Raw genomic sequence first — 15,260 nt, 5'->3', positions numbered from 1 at the left:
GCCTTTCGTTGTTCTCGATCAATTTCTTTCACTCTACCCAAATCACTATCGTATGCAAAAATCTATCCCCCACGAAAATTCCCACGCCCCTAAGCTTTGCATGTAAATGGCCTTCCATATGCGCGGCTTCCAAAATTGGTATCAACTTAATGCGCACCAATAAATCTGAAGGAGTGTAATCTGGCGCTACGGACAAATGAAACCTTTTGAAAAGTGCAGCCTAAGTAAGCAGGGATTTTTTTAATGTCATAGACGCTAATTTAATTACGACTTGTCTGACTTCTGGTTTGAAGGTACACGAAAAACATTTTTGATACCTTATAAGCCTGGCACCTCGTGCAATTTCGTTTAAGCATCTACTAATACCCTCTTTTAGACTAGAACCCCTTATCTTTGGGTCAATTGTAATTGTAAGAGTATCACATTACACCTTTTTTGATCCGCGTCCATTCTGTCCATTATCGTTTTATTCTTTGCATTTTCAGCTCACGAACCTCCGCCTCTGCTTTTCTGACCTTTTTGCACTTCAAAAATTTTCTTATTCAGAGAATCCGGAATTGAAAAAAATCCCACAAATAAGTTTTGTAATATTTCGTACATGGGATCACTGTTTTTAAGCTCTATTGACATTTCACTTAATTTCTTTGAAATCTGTAGCTGGACTTCTGTTGATTCCGTCATCTTGATGGTAATTGGCTAGTTACTTAAAATAGAAAGGTTTACCTTTTTAAGATTTAATTATTTAACCATGCTGACTCAAAGTGTGCAAATAGGTAAGCCGCCGTTAATAAAGCCACGGCTAACAACAATTCCGAGTGAACTTCTCAGCAAATTCCAAAGATAATTAACTTCTCGACAAATTCTCAGGATATATTTCACAAGTCAAACTAATTGAATGCGGGATCAATTATTTCACAATTTCAGTCAAATATTTATTATCCGCTTTTTAGATGTTCATTGAATGAGAACTAAAACTGAACTGATATGTAGTGACTGTTTTCGGCCATCAGAATAAGTGGAATAAGTTGCAAGAGAAGTTTTTCAAAATTAAAGCTAATTAAGAATTATCTTCGATGAGGTATGACCTTGCTCAAATTTTTCGATTTGAGGCTGATATCGATTTTGTCGATTTGTGTATGACTTGGCTCAATCAATTTGAGGTCACTATTAAGGAATTTGCCTGCCCAAAAGCTAGATAAGTAAAGTTTTAGATTATTAGCCTTGTCTACTACTGAGAGCTTAAGAATTTTCTGTTAGTAAGTTAAAAACACCTAACCGCAGCCTCTAATCTTATACTTAGCGACCATTTACAGTTCAAATCCTTCACTCAATTCGTCTCACGCACCTCTAACCCAATCAAAAATACCTACCGTCCCACATCCCAAACAAACTGTTATAGTATCGATCCCTCTTACTGCAAACCCTATGTATCTGCTCAATCTTAACTGTGAAGAGACAAGAAGATACCAGTCGCGGCCGGAATCTAAAATATACCTCCAAAACCGAGGTCCCAAATCGACGACAAATATCTTCCTCTAGCAGAACCAGTGATTTTTCTTTTTGGCATCCACGTCTGGTGATATCAAACTTCGCATCAATCTTTTTAAACACACAGTGTTGAAAAAGGTGGACCGTGCTTTCTTTAATTACTCTTCGCCTTTTTTCAAACTCCTTATTATTTGGTCCAAGACAAAACGATAAAAAATGTTGCAGGAAAGTGCTACAATTTGGTCACGTAAGAGAAATAGTGCTACATTCTGGTATTTTAATTGGCATTTTTTGATATTTTCTTTTTGAAGAAAAATTGCCCTTCCCTTAGATTTTGAAAATACTTTTTTGGTATCTTTACGAAAAAAATTAAAAAATCAAAAAATTTTCCTGGTCTTACATTTTTGTGAGCTGGTGCCCCTTGCGTAGGTTACAGCTACCAGGAAATAAAATTTAGATTAAAAGATGAAAATGGGGATGATTAATATCAGTCAAACTAATAGAATTCAAGACACCAAGTATCCAGATCCAAGAAAACTTGCCAGAATTTGAATGTAGTGCTAGAACTCCAGACGGTGCCTATACTAGTTATGCCTCTGCACACATCTTCTTGGTTAAGAGATGTTGACATTCAAATTTTGACAGCCCAGATGTTGTCATACACATTGGGAAAAATATACCATACAGATTACATTTTAAATACAAGGGAGGCACTTATAAGTAACAGTTGGCTGTTATAATTTGCTCATCTTTGCAAATAGGTTTTTTTTTGAATAAAATCCTTTACCACGACTCACGAGAGGATCTCATAGCATTTGATAAAATGGTATAATCCTCTGAACACAATGCTTTTCCTAATTTAGGAAAAAAGGTCTATTCTTGGAAAGTAGTAAAAAATTATGTCAAGTAAAGTAAAATTAATAATCACTAGGAATGGATAGTCACTAGTGATAAATCGCTGGGGGCGGCAATGCTATTCGAAGGTGATTTTTATATATACAGGGAACTGATTTCTTTTTTTCCAGAAGACAGAGATTTTCGGGGAAATACCCGAAAAATCGGGAATGGTGGAAGCGCTGGGATTTTCTGACAAAATTCACTAAGCCATGACAACTGCCGAGAAACATGGTTAGATTATTTAAAGTGACAGATAGCGCTATCTAGCCAACTAGGTTTGACACGATCATTTTCCAATTTTCATACTTTCCTTAAGATATACTATTTACCGTTTAAAATATACAATATACTAGTTTCAAACAGATAACAGATTTAACATTAGTTTATATTTTGACAAAAAGAATTTGGGTGAAAAGCCAGAGATTATATGAAGACTTGAAAGTAAAGTTTGACTTTAAGAATATTCATCATAGTCGAAGAGAGGTTTGCACCTTTTTTAGTTGGTGGGCCAGTTATGGGCTCCTAATATGCATTTTACCCTAATACAAGCAATTTGGTTGCATTGCTTTTGATTCCAGTACGAATCAGTGTCTGAAAATTGTCTCAGTACCGTTACACAGCGATTGTAGATAAAAATGTTTCACAATGAATTGGTTTCTTAGTTGTTCTAATAAAAAGTAGCTATAGCAATATAGTTATGGGAAAAAGTTGGGATAGACACATAATACTAATCAGGCTTCATTGCATATTTTAAATATCAAGTTCTGTAACGACATCAGCGATTAAAAAGGATGGGGTTCAATTGGCTATAAAGTCAATGTAATATTTTTGTATCCCTTTCTCGGATTCCACACCAAAGTTTTGCCCTTGCGACACTTTGGTTGGCAGAGCTGACGAAGTATTGCTGGAACAGTTCGCGCTGTATATACAATACACAATATACAAATGTAGTATATTCTTCAGTTCGTATTTTGCTTACGAAGAGCCGCGAAGTGTCGTGTCAAAATTATGCTTGGGTTTCCTCTTTCTTATGAAGTTAATATTTCTATGGAATTGTGGCCTTCCAATAACTTCTCAATGACAAAAAAAGGTTTAGGATACGGGATTAGACCCTTAAAGTTCAAACCTGTGCTGCTGATCTCCATCTCAAAGTACAGCCAGGAAGTGCAATAGGGGGATGGGGTCCGCCATCCTGATTAACTTCCCAAGATTTCTGTAAGCACCCATTTAGAGCTGGGTGGACTCTGGCTGAGCTTACACAGTCACGACACTATTCCCCGTCCCAACCAAATAACTGGCCACACCAGGAGCCGAACCCTCGCCCTTCGGACGAAGGATTCCAAATCCAGCGTGGCATCCACTTGGCCAAGACGACATGCTCTATGACAACATTTATGGAACATGAATTGGTTAGGCACAGCAGTTTCTTATTTAGTTTTCTTATAATTTTGATACTTCAAAATATTCATAAACATACATTATCTGATTTCAGTTTTCTTATCATTTTTAGCATCGTGAGGTGTCCCTGGCTGCACTTGGAGAGAATGGCTCATCTAGATGTCGAACTCGTTTTAATATGGAGCTTTACCCTATTGATCCCAGGCATGCAAATCCAGTGGTTGTGTTAGAAAGGTTGACGAGTAAAGCTATAGAAGAATTATCGTCTGGTATCTAGCATTTGTACATTGTGGAGGAAAAACTCTTTTTTATTTGAAATCACCATGAAAACATAGCATAAAAACCGAGTATGAAGAACTTTTAATTAATAGATTACGCTATCTGTCCTTTAGTATTTAGTAGTAACTGAAGTTTTGTTAGTGGTTACATAAATAAATCCCTATTTCAAATGTAAAGCGTCTATAACAGTGGTCTTAACGTTTACAATGCTATACTTTTGATGGGACTCTAATGTCATGTACCCGAAAAATTTTCTCGCCAGTAAAGTTTGAACGATTCTCAATAAATCAATGTGAATTTAAATGATATAATTTATGGATAAGTAATATGAGTATATGAGTAGCTAGTAGGAATATAATTTGAATAGACATAAAATAATCCACTGTGTCTAAAATAAAACACTGTTTGGCATCAAAAGCGCAATAAATGTAAGAATTCATTCTTGGAAAAACCAACATTGTTAAAACCTTAGGCCTAAGATCCTCCTGCACCTACGTAGGCACCCAGGGTATCAAAAAAGAGCCGCCAATCTTCCTGCACATTACTGCTGCCAGTGAGTTAATCACTGTGCACATCACTGCACAATTACTGCAGTGCAATGAGGCTGGGTTGAGGTGTTCAGGTTTCCCAGAGCTGTTTGTTGCGTTCAGCCCATGGTGTTTCTGGGTCTATCTTTACGGCATGAATCCGGTGGTTGTCAGTGGAGTGGTGATTTCGGTAGCTGGATATTTTCCATACATAGTACATGGTGAAGGTATCTTCATCGGCGGATTCTTATGACATCCATCACAGGAGACTATTTTCTGAGTATAAATAAAAGTGGTCTCTAGTATCTTCAAATCAAAAGCTTGTCGAATAAAATTCTTTAAAAGTTTGGTCTTGTGTCGTCTAAATAAGTCATTGTGTAAGAAAAAGAGGATTTGAAATGACATGTTTCAACGTATAAGGTAAGAAAAGGGTAAAGAATACGGTACAGGTCTTTACGATCTCTACTGGCAGCGGTGATCTTTGCTTCATGATCCTTCAGCCAGGAAGTGCGATGTGGGGGGGGGGGGTTAAGGCCAGTCATCCTGTGCTTTCACACACCCTTCCGGTTTACCTTCATCAGATTTCTCCGGGTGCTGATTTAGAGCTGGGTCGACTTTGGCTGAGCTCACAGTGTCATGCCACTGACTACGTTCCAAACCAAATAACCAGCGACACCAGGACTAGAACCACATCTTCACGGACAGAGGATTTGAAGTTTTGCATGCTAACCACGCAACTATGACAGCTTTCATAGCTGTCATAGCTGAAAGAGCTAATCATATGAGGAAGAAATAATACCTGCAAGTAGGGTTCTGGCTCTTTGATTGGCTCTGTAATGGTGTTTGCCTATCTGAAGAAGAGGCAGGTTTGGTCTCGGCATGAAATTTTACTAGCAACAAATCGTTAGTTCAAAATAAGAAGGACAAAATTTGACTACAAGATATTACCAAAGACTAAAAAGAGTAAAATAGAAATATTTACAAAACCGCTTATATCTCCGAATACAATTTTAAGTTCAAACTTTTTTCTTCTGCAAATTTTTATTTTTAGGAATAAAAACCAAAATCTAGGTCATGACAAAAAGTACTTCTAAAATTGTCAGCAAATAGGTCATGAATACCCCATGATTTCATTTTTCTGGACTTGAGAGATTTTATACCTGCTCATTTGAATAAAGGGTGCCAAGATTTCGTTGTCACAAGACTAATGTTGTAAATTGTAAAATTAGTCACGGTAAATTTGGGTTTTTTTCTTATTTTACCGTAATTTTACGGACCCCTCCAGTATTGGTATTTTACCAGTACTTTACGTGTTTTGCTAGTAATTTACATATTTTAACGATACTTTACCTGTATCTTACATATTTTACAGACATATTTTACGAGGACTTACAAAGATTGACAGAAACGGGTTTGGATATGATTTTGTTTTGTGTATAGCTATATTACACGGTTTAAAAGACCGTCTATTTGACTTCAATTTCTGGTTATCAGAACGATAAAGTCTATTATAGTACAAGCAATTATAATTTTAAACGGTGAAATATTAGCTGAATTTTATTAGAATAAAAAATTATATTAGATCTCTGAGTTCTTAAAGACAGAAAGCGCTAAAAGTAGGATCCATGTATGACAAACACAAACAAAATATAAAAAAATCAAATAGCCGAGAAAATAATGGTAATGTCAGCCAGTCGAGAGGAAAGAAGCAAAAATGACAGAAGCAGATATTTCGTGAGAGACTTCCGCCTAGCCGTCTTCAGTGGTCAGAAAAAAAAAATAAAGAAAACTAATCTTTTGAAGTAACTCTTAACAGAACAAAAAAAAAGAATGAATCAAGCCAGAATAAATAAAAGGCTATTCACCAATTAGATTTGGCAAGAATTCTCTGCTCAGTATTTGGCTTAGTTTGTCTACTGACCTAATTTTCATTAAAAGTGTGGTCAGATGATCTTAATTTAAAACTGGAGAAAAAATATTATTTGAATCATTTAAATTTCAGTTATGGTAAATTGGGTCTATAGGAATATCTTCAGTAACCCCGTTTTAAGCATGGTCTCTATTTATTGAATTTTTAATGTCAATCGTCTTCCTTTTGCTTCAGATATTGAAGTTACATCATCAAAAAGAACTAAAGGATCTTCAACGATGTTGAGGGCCAAAGCAGAATCAATATCCTCATTTTTATTTTAAATTTAACATCCCAAAGAAATCTTATGTTCATGCCGTTGTTCCCCCGGGAGCCTGTACTTACCCTCCTTTCCCAAAAAAAGTTAGAATTTACATGGCACTAGTCCACACCGTTCTCCTTTACGGGTGCGAAACATATTTGGTAGACCTACAGCATGAGAATAAACTCAAGATGTTTGAGCATATTTGCCTGCGGAGAATTCTCAGAGTACAGCTACGTGACCGTATCTCCAACGCGAATATACATTGAATTTGTAATATCCAGAGAGATGTTGTGCTCACTATTAAAGAACGCTGTTTGAAATGGCTGGGCCATATATTACGGAAACCGCAAGTGTACCTGCCTCGCCAAAAACTTCTAGTTGAACCTATTAGCTACTGGAAAAAACGCCAAGGAGGACAGAGGAACAACTGGTGGGACCTGGACAAGTTAGACCTTGAACCAATCGGGGGTTTCATAAAATTCGGTCACAGATGGTCAACACAGTGGCTCACTTTTGCGGAGCAGCTGGCACAAGATCAAACAACGTGGTCCAAGAAGGTCTCTAGGATCATCGATGTCGGAGGAGGTGGAAACGCCTGATTCCCACCACAAGTACAAGTATAAGTAAGATGAGCCACTAGCATGTCCTTTACAAGAATAAATCTCTTTGCCTGTTATTCCTCTGTTCTCCACAGAGAAATATCAGGGGAATCATCATATTAAGGGAAATATCAAACTGTACGCTTGGACATCTTAATTCTATTCTTGTTTAGGATGTCTTATATTATCGTTAAGATAATAAAAACCGCTAATATGACTTCGGGATAAAATATCAAGCAGAAATAATTATATTTTTAACTTATGATCTTGATCATCATGAAGTCCTTTTGTTCCAACTGTCAGATTATTAATGCTTATTTTTACAAGTGTCAAAGGCATGATGCATAAGAGGGTCCCATAAGGACCCACAATTATCCCTCTTTAAACAACCGATGCAACTTGCATAATCCCCATTCATAATTAACTAGATTGACGCCCTTATATAACATTCCTTAGAGAAGCAACTTTCGAGATATGTTTGTTTCACGTTATCTTGTCAATAGATTGTTTTAGCTAATATGGCTTAAATTTCATTCTTTATAAAAAGCCATGATACTAGTGAAACATTAGTAATCCCCGTTTATAATGAGCTGTATCGATCATAATACTATAAATTTTATATAAAATATTTAAGTTACTATGGGCTAGAGTTGGTTCTTTATTATAAAAAATAAAAAATGCCTTATATCAAAATATTTGGGTTGTAGCCACTTTTCTTGATTTTCAAGCCAATATATTTCCCTTGTTCTTCAAGCCAAGGGACACTTCCTATACAGGGGTTTCAGACAAGGCTGTTCAAATAGCATAATGCTTGTTTTGATCAGATTCTATTTTTAGGTGTTAAGGGTCACTAAATTTTCTTATTATTGGACTTAATCGTCTGTTACTAGATTACTAGCTACCGCTGCAACCCTTATTACTAGCTACCGCTATAGCCCGGATTACTATGGGTTAGAGTTCAATGTTACCCTTAAAAACTAGCTAGCGTTGCATTCATAGAATTCAATTCGGTAAAATTCTAGTTAATTGACTTCTTGCTATCTCGAAAAGGGTTTAGGTTATTAAAATAAAACTTTTTGGGATGGGTCTGCAGTCTAAAGTATGTCCCGGGTAGGTATTTTAAAATTTGTTGTACTTCAATTAAGCAGAAGATCTATTTTGCAACGTTTTACTTTTATAACACACATATTTTTTTATGGTCATCAAAGGTCAGGGCCCTCAGGAGGGAGAAGGAGTGGAGGTAGTTGCTTCAAAATACCTTCCCCAGACATATTTTAATCTGTAGATTCATCCTGAAAGTTTCATTTTCCTAACATAAACCCTTTCTACGTTAGCAAGAAGTCAATTAACCAGAATTTTACCATAAAATTCTCCTGGGGCATGATATCCACACCGGACATATTTTTGTTGGTTTCTTTAAAATATTGCGAAGTGATCCATTCGTAGCCTCGTGCGAAACATGAGATTTGACTTCGCGAAAACCAAACCTTAATTTAACCCACTAGACACTCTGGTACTGTGAACACTAAAAATGCTTAATTTTGATTATTTAGGGAAAGTAATCAGTAAAAAACAGCTTTCCATAGTTAAATATACCAACCCCTTCCTACTCACGAAAATAATACTGAACTCTTATAAAAAAAAGGCTCAAGGCAGTAAAACTTCGAAATTTAAGCCACGATTGGATGATTTGTTTTTATAATTAACTATTTGTTGGGGTGGCACTTCGCGCCAACCCAACACCTAGTTGATGGGGGCGCTTCGCGCACCCCCCCCCCCCCGCGCGTAAGTTGTTATGCGCCATATAAGTTAAGCGCCATTATAGTTGTATAGTTGTGTCCCTGTGTCCCACCTGTGATATATATATATATATATATATATATATATATATATATATATATATATATATATATATATATATATATATATATATATATATATATATATATATATATATATATATATATATATATATATATATATATATATATATATATATATATATATATATATATATATTCTTAACTACTTAAAACTTTCGAATATACAACATTCTTTGCTGTCCCATTGTCTGTCCATATAAATAGATTGTCAGGTTTACCGACTCTTGAACATGCAATATATAATTGTTCATGGGAAAACAATCCGTATTCAGATCTATACCGCATTTTTATAACGATTGCCCTTGAGCTTTGTTGATGGTGATTGCTAATCGAACATTCCCTGTGTCCCCGTCGTCATTTATATATCCCCCTTTGCCCCCGGCATTCCCGTTGTATTTGTTTCCCTGTGTCCTGGTCGTCATTTATATTCCCAGTGTCCCGGTCGTCATTTGTGTCCCGGGCGTCATTTGTGTCCCGGTCGTCATTTGTGTCCCGGTATCCCAGTCAGTAATTTCTCTTTGACTGTCCCGGTCGTCATTTGTGTCCCGGTGTCCCGGTCTGTAATTTCTCTTTGAGTGTCCCGGTCGTCATTTATATTCCCTGTGTCCCGGTCGTCATTCGTGTCCCGGTGTCCCGGTCTGTAGTGTCATCTTATAATGACGTCATATACAAAGCATTATATACTTATAATGACGTCATATGCAAACCCACAAACAAACAAACATGCATTTATACAACTTATTTATATATATATATATATATATATATATATATATATATATATATATATATATATATATATATATATATATATATATATATAGACATAGTTTCTTTTTTGTTTTTTTTTCTTTTTTAGTTTTTTCTTTTCTTAGTTTTTTTCTTTTTTAGTTTTTTTTTTTTAGTTTCTTCTTTTTACTGATATGTTTTCTTTTTTTAGTTTTATAGCTCTTAACTTTTTCTTTTTAGTTTTTTACCTTTTTTATTTATTTTTCTTTATTTTTCAGATGTCATGTGCAAACCCTCAAACATACGAAAAAACAAACATGCTTTAATTTTTTTTCTTTTTTCTTTTTTCTTTTTTTTTAGTTTTTTAGCTTTTTTATTTTTTTTTTCTTTTTAGGGTTTTTTTTTTAATACGTCATATGCAAATCCTAAAACATACAAAAAAACAAACTTGCTTAAATTTTTTTATTTTTTGTTTTTTTTTATTTTTTAATTTTGTAGCTTTTTTATTTTTTGTTAGCTTTTTTTTTCTTTTTTACCTTTTTTATTTTTTTTATTGTCTAGTTTTCTTCTTTTTAGGTTTTTCTTTTTTTTAGTTTTTAATTTTTTTTCTTTTTTTAGTTTTTTTTTTTTAGTTTTTTAAGCTTTTTTAGTTTTTTTAGTTTTTTTCTTTTTAGTTTTTTTTTAGTTTTTTACCTTTTTTTCTTTTTTTTTTCTTTTTTTAGTTTTTTTTTCTTCTTTGTTTTTCAGACATACGCAATAGCATCTTGAGCATATTCATGCATATGACGGGGACTGCCAGCATATGACGAAGGTAAAATCGTTAATCTTCGAACGTTTGTGGTATTACCGTCATTTACAACTGCATCTCGCAAATGAATGTATTGTTCAGAACGGAGCTTGGTCTGATTCAGGCGGATATATAGCAAACGTTCTGACTCAATTTTTGCATACATATCAACGACATATTGGTGAAACAATTGACAGCATTTTAAAATATAATTCTCTTCATCCTACCGAATCATTAGTCTATATGAATAATAATGCATTGCACTGCATTTCTTATTCATTTCTTTGTTAGTGGCTGGATTCATCAATTTAATATTAAAGTGATAGCCGTCGGCTTCATCCCAAAAAATGATAGGATATTGTAGGGCATCGTAGCATCGATGAGTTTTAGCAATTCTTACCAACTGAGCGTTTCGCTTATGAAGAATAATATCTCGAGGTAAAAACTGATCACCGACCATAACGATTGCCACTTCGTCGATAGTTGGAGCATTGTATCTACGCACATGTTGGCCAGGAGGCGTTTTGTCAGCGGAAATAACAATGTTATGCGTATCAGTAGGCATCAAATCGATGGCTGTTTTGAACAGACGCACTAAAATATTATTTTCGTGGAAAAGATGTTGTAATTGGGAAAGGATTGTCCTTTCAACGTTGGGAGAAATTTCGCAACGTGCATTCAATTCAGAAATTCTATCACTGATGAAGTACAATTGTAAAAATTTATGATTCTCGCCTGAGAATAGTAGAAGGAACCCTGCTTTATGATAAATTTGCCCTTTTACTTTGAAAGTAGGCATAAATTGATCTGGATTTTCGATTTGGGCACCAAACGACGTCATTTGGAAACATGAGTTATATTTTCTGATCTGTGATAAAAAACGGTTAAATTCTGACGTACTTCCAGTAAGCAAAGTTTTCAATGGCTCTGGTGGTGCAGCCAATAGAGGAAGTTTAACTTTTCCTGAGGCTCAACACATTCCCATTGTTTCACCATTGAATTTCAAGGCCTTGCAATAGGGACAAATTTTAGACATAGCCCCAATTTGAACACATCTACTATAATCATCGACTGGGCTGTACCTGAATGCCAGGCGATAATTTTCAGGTTGCTCTTGTGATTCCTCGGCACGCTTTCTTTTCTTACTTTCTCTATCAGCCGCAAGCCTGTTTTCTTGCTGTTCTTGTGATTCCTCGGCACGCTTTCTTTTTTTACTTTCTCTTTCAGAAGCAAGTCTGGTTTCGCGTTGCTCTGGTAGTTCCTCGACACGCCTTCGTTGACGTAAATTGCACATTCTTAATCTGGCCCTTTCTCTTTGAACCGCAAGCCTGGTTTTGCTTTTTGGTAACATTCTATCTTTTTCAATGTTTTTCAATTTGTCAGTGTTCATTCTAACATTGACTGTTAGAAAAAATTTCACGTGCCAAGCATGCTAACACTCAACAATTTATAATAAACCTCAAATTATAAATATCTGTTATAAGGTTTTCGAATTACTTTAATCTATTTTCAAAATATATAGAAATATTTATGCAATTTCTAGTTTCTACATTTTTAGTTTCAGTTTGCTTTTCAGTTTAGTTTCATTTTCATATATAGATAAGATATAATCTGGCGTAATGGACAGACAACTTATTTTTATATATATACATTTAGATATAGTTTCTTTTTTAGTTTTAATTTTTTTTTAGTTTTGCAGCTTTTTTAGTTTTTTTTAGCTTTTTTTTCTTTTTAGTTTTTTACCTTTTTATGGCACTTGGTATTAACCAAGTGACATATAGCAATCGCAAATTCTGTCGTTCAATGTTTATTCTAGCATTGACAGTTGGAAAAATCTTCACGTGCCAAGCATGCTAAAGCTCAACAATTTATAATAAACCTAAAAATTTTAAGTATCAGTTTTAAGGTTTTCGAATTACTTTAATCTATTTTAAATATTTTGAAATATTTATACAATTCTCAGTTTTTACATTTTTAGTTTCAGTTTTCTTTTTCTTCTTATTTTTCAGACGTAAATACATATCGCCGAACCTTTGTTTTTTAACTAAAATCTGTAGGCATGGATAACCTTATCCAAGTCAAAATCCCAAACCCAATTATCATCGCTATTATTTTCAGTTTTGATACGTTTTGACTCTCGCTGTCCAGGTTGATCTTCATCTAGTTGCGCGGTTTTGCGTTCTTTAGCCGCAAGCCTTTTGGCATTAGCTCTTTGAGCAGCTTCCTCGGCTGTTTCTTCTGTTGTAGGATTTGGTAAAATTCTATCTTTTTCAATGATTTTCAATTTGTCAGTGTTCATTCTAACATTGACTGTTAGAAAAATTTTTACGTGCCAAGCATGCTAACACTCAACAATTTATAATAAACCTTAAAATTATAAATATCTGTTAAAAGGTTTTCGAATTACTTTAATCTATTGTCAAAATATATAGAAATATTCAAGCAATTCCCAGTTTCTACATTTTTAGTTTTAGTTTGCTTTTCAGTTTAGTTTCATTTTTATATATAGATAAGATATAATCTGGCGTAACGGACAGACAACTTATTTTTATATACATAGATAGATAGATAGATAGATAGATTTATGAAGTTACCAGTTTTTTACACTTTAAGAAATTTAATCTCTTTTAATACTGTTGTCTTTTCAAAGATATTTGATTATTCAAGCAAGCATCTCTTTTAATACTGTTGTCTTTTCAAAGAAATTTGATTATTCAAGCAAGCCGATTAACAGACAAAGTGTAACAGACATAACCAACAGACAACTTATTTTTATATATATAGATAGATAGATAGATTTTTGAAGTTACCAGTTTTTTACTCTTTAAGAAATTCAATCTCTTTTAATACTGTTGTCTTTTCAAAGATATTTGATTATTCAAGCAAGCCGATTAACAGACAAAGTGTAACAGACATAACCCACAGACAACTTATTTATATATATATACTAGCTGTTGGGGTGGCGCTTCGCGCCACCCCAACACCTAGTTGGTGGGGGCGCTTCGCGCCCCCCCCAAGCCCCCCCGCGCGCGTAAGTCGTTACGCGCCATTGTAGTTGTGTCCCTATGTCCCACCTGTGAATATAGATATATATATATATATATATATATATATATATATATATATATATATATATATATATATATATATATATATATATATATATATATATATGTTTTTAACTACGTAAAACTTGCGAATATACAACATTCTTTGCTGTCCCATTGTCTGTGCATATAAATAGATTGTCAGGTTTACCGACTCTTGAACATGCAACATATAATGGTCCATGGGAAAACAATCCGTATTCAGATCTATACCTCATGATTCTAATGATTGCCCTTGAGCTTTGTTGATGGTGATTGCTAATCGACCATTCCCTGAGTCGCCATCGTCATTTATATATCCCCCTGTGCACCCCGGCGTCCCCTTTATAGTTATGTCCCTGTGTCCCGGTCGTCATTTATATTCCCTGTGTCCCGGTCGTCATTTGTGTCCCGGTGTTCCAGTCTGTGATTTCTCTTTGAGTGTCCCGGGCGTCATTTATATTCCTTGTGTCCCGGTGTCCCGGTCGTCATTTATATCCCCCTGTGCCCCCCAGCGTCCCCATTGTAGTTGTGTCCCTGTGTCCCGGTCGTCATTTATATTCCCTGTGTCCCGGTCGTCATTTGTATCCCGGTGTCCCGGTCTGTATATACATTCGTTTTTTAGTTTTGTTTTTCTCCTTTATTTTTTTCCTTTTTTCTTTTTTTTCTTTTTTAGTTTATTTAGATTTTTAGATTTTTTAGTTTTTTTATTAGTTTTTATTTTTTTGTAGTTTTTACCATTTTTTTAGTTTTTTTAGTTTTTTTTTTTTACTTATGTCCTGGTCGTCATTTATACTCCCTGTGTCCCGGTCGTCATTTGTGTCTCGGTGCTTTGTTGATTGCTAATTTATATTATATTTATATTTATATTTTTTATATTTATTAATATTTTTTTAGTTTTCTTTTTCTCTTATTTTTCAGTTTTTTCCTTTTTTTTAGTTTTTTCTTTTTTAGTTTTTAGTTTTTTTTTTGTTTTTTACCTTTTTTTAGTTTTTTTAGTTTTTTTAGTTTTTTAGCTTTTTTAGTTTTTTTATTAGTTTTTAGTTTTTTTTTAGTTTTTGCCTTTTTTTAGTTTTTTCAGTTTTTTTTAGTTTTTAGTTTTTTACCGTTTTTTAGTTTTTTTTAGTTTTTTAGCTTTTTTAGTTTTTTTTCTTTTTAGTTTTTTTTGTAGTTTTTACCTTTTTTAGTTTTTTTCTTCTTTTGTATTAGTGGGAAATAATTCAGACGTCATATGCGGACAAACATGACGCCACCTGATCCATCCACAGATCCACACACAGACAACTTATTTTTATATATATAGAAGATATAGATAGATAGATAGATTTTTGAAGTGACGACGGGGACACAGGGAATGTTCGATTAGCAATCACCATCAACAAAGCTCAAGGGCAATCGTTATAAAAATGCGGT

At 34.3% G+C, this 15,260-nt stretch overlaps 1 protein-coding gene across 1 annotated transcript in view; it reads left to right on the top strand.

The window, feature by feature from the left end:
* The window catches only part of LOC136041540 (PR domain zinc finger protein 2-like), a gene marked incomplete in the record, with an annotated part of 121,977 nt that extends 117,739 nt beyond the window's left edge, over positions 1 to 4,238 (top strand). Inside the window, 1 exon segment of the mRNA XM_065726234.1 lies at positions 3,896 to 4,238. Within this exon segment, the coding sequence (XP_065582306.1) occupies positions 3,896 to 4,060 (165 nt within the window).
* Positions 4,239 to 15,260: the final 11,022 nt, after the last annotated feature.

Source organism: Artemia franciscana, unplaced genomic scaffold (assembly GCF_032884065.1).
Source record: "Artemia franciscana unplaced genomic scaffold, ASM3288406v1 PGA_scaffold_237, whole genome shotgun sequence".
Classification (NCBI taxonomy): Eukaryota; Metazoa; Arthropoda; class Branchiopoda; order Anostraca; family Artemiidae; genus Artemia; species Artemia franciscana.
Note: the sequence above shows the minus strand (reverse complement) of the source record. Positions and strands in the feature narration are given on the sequence as shown.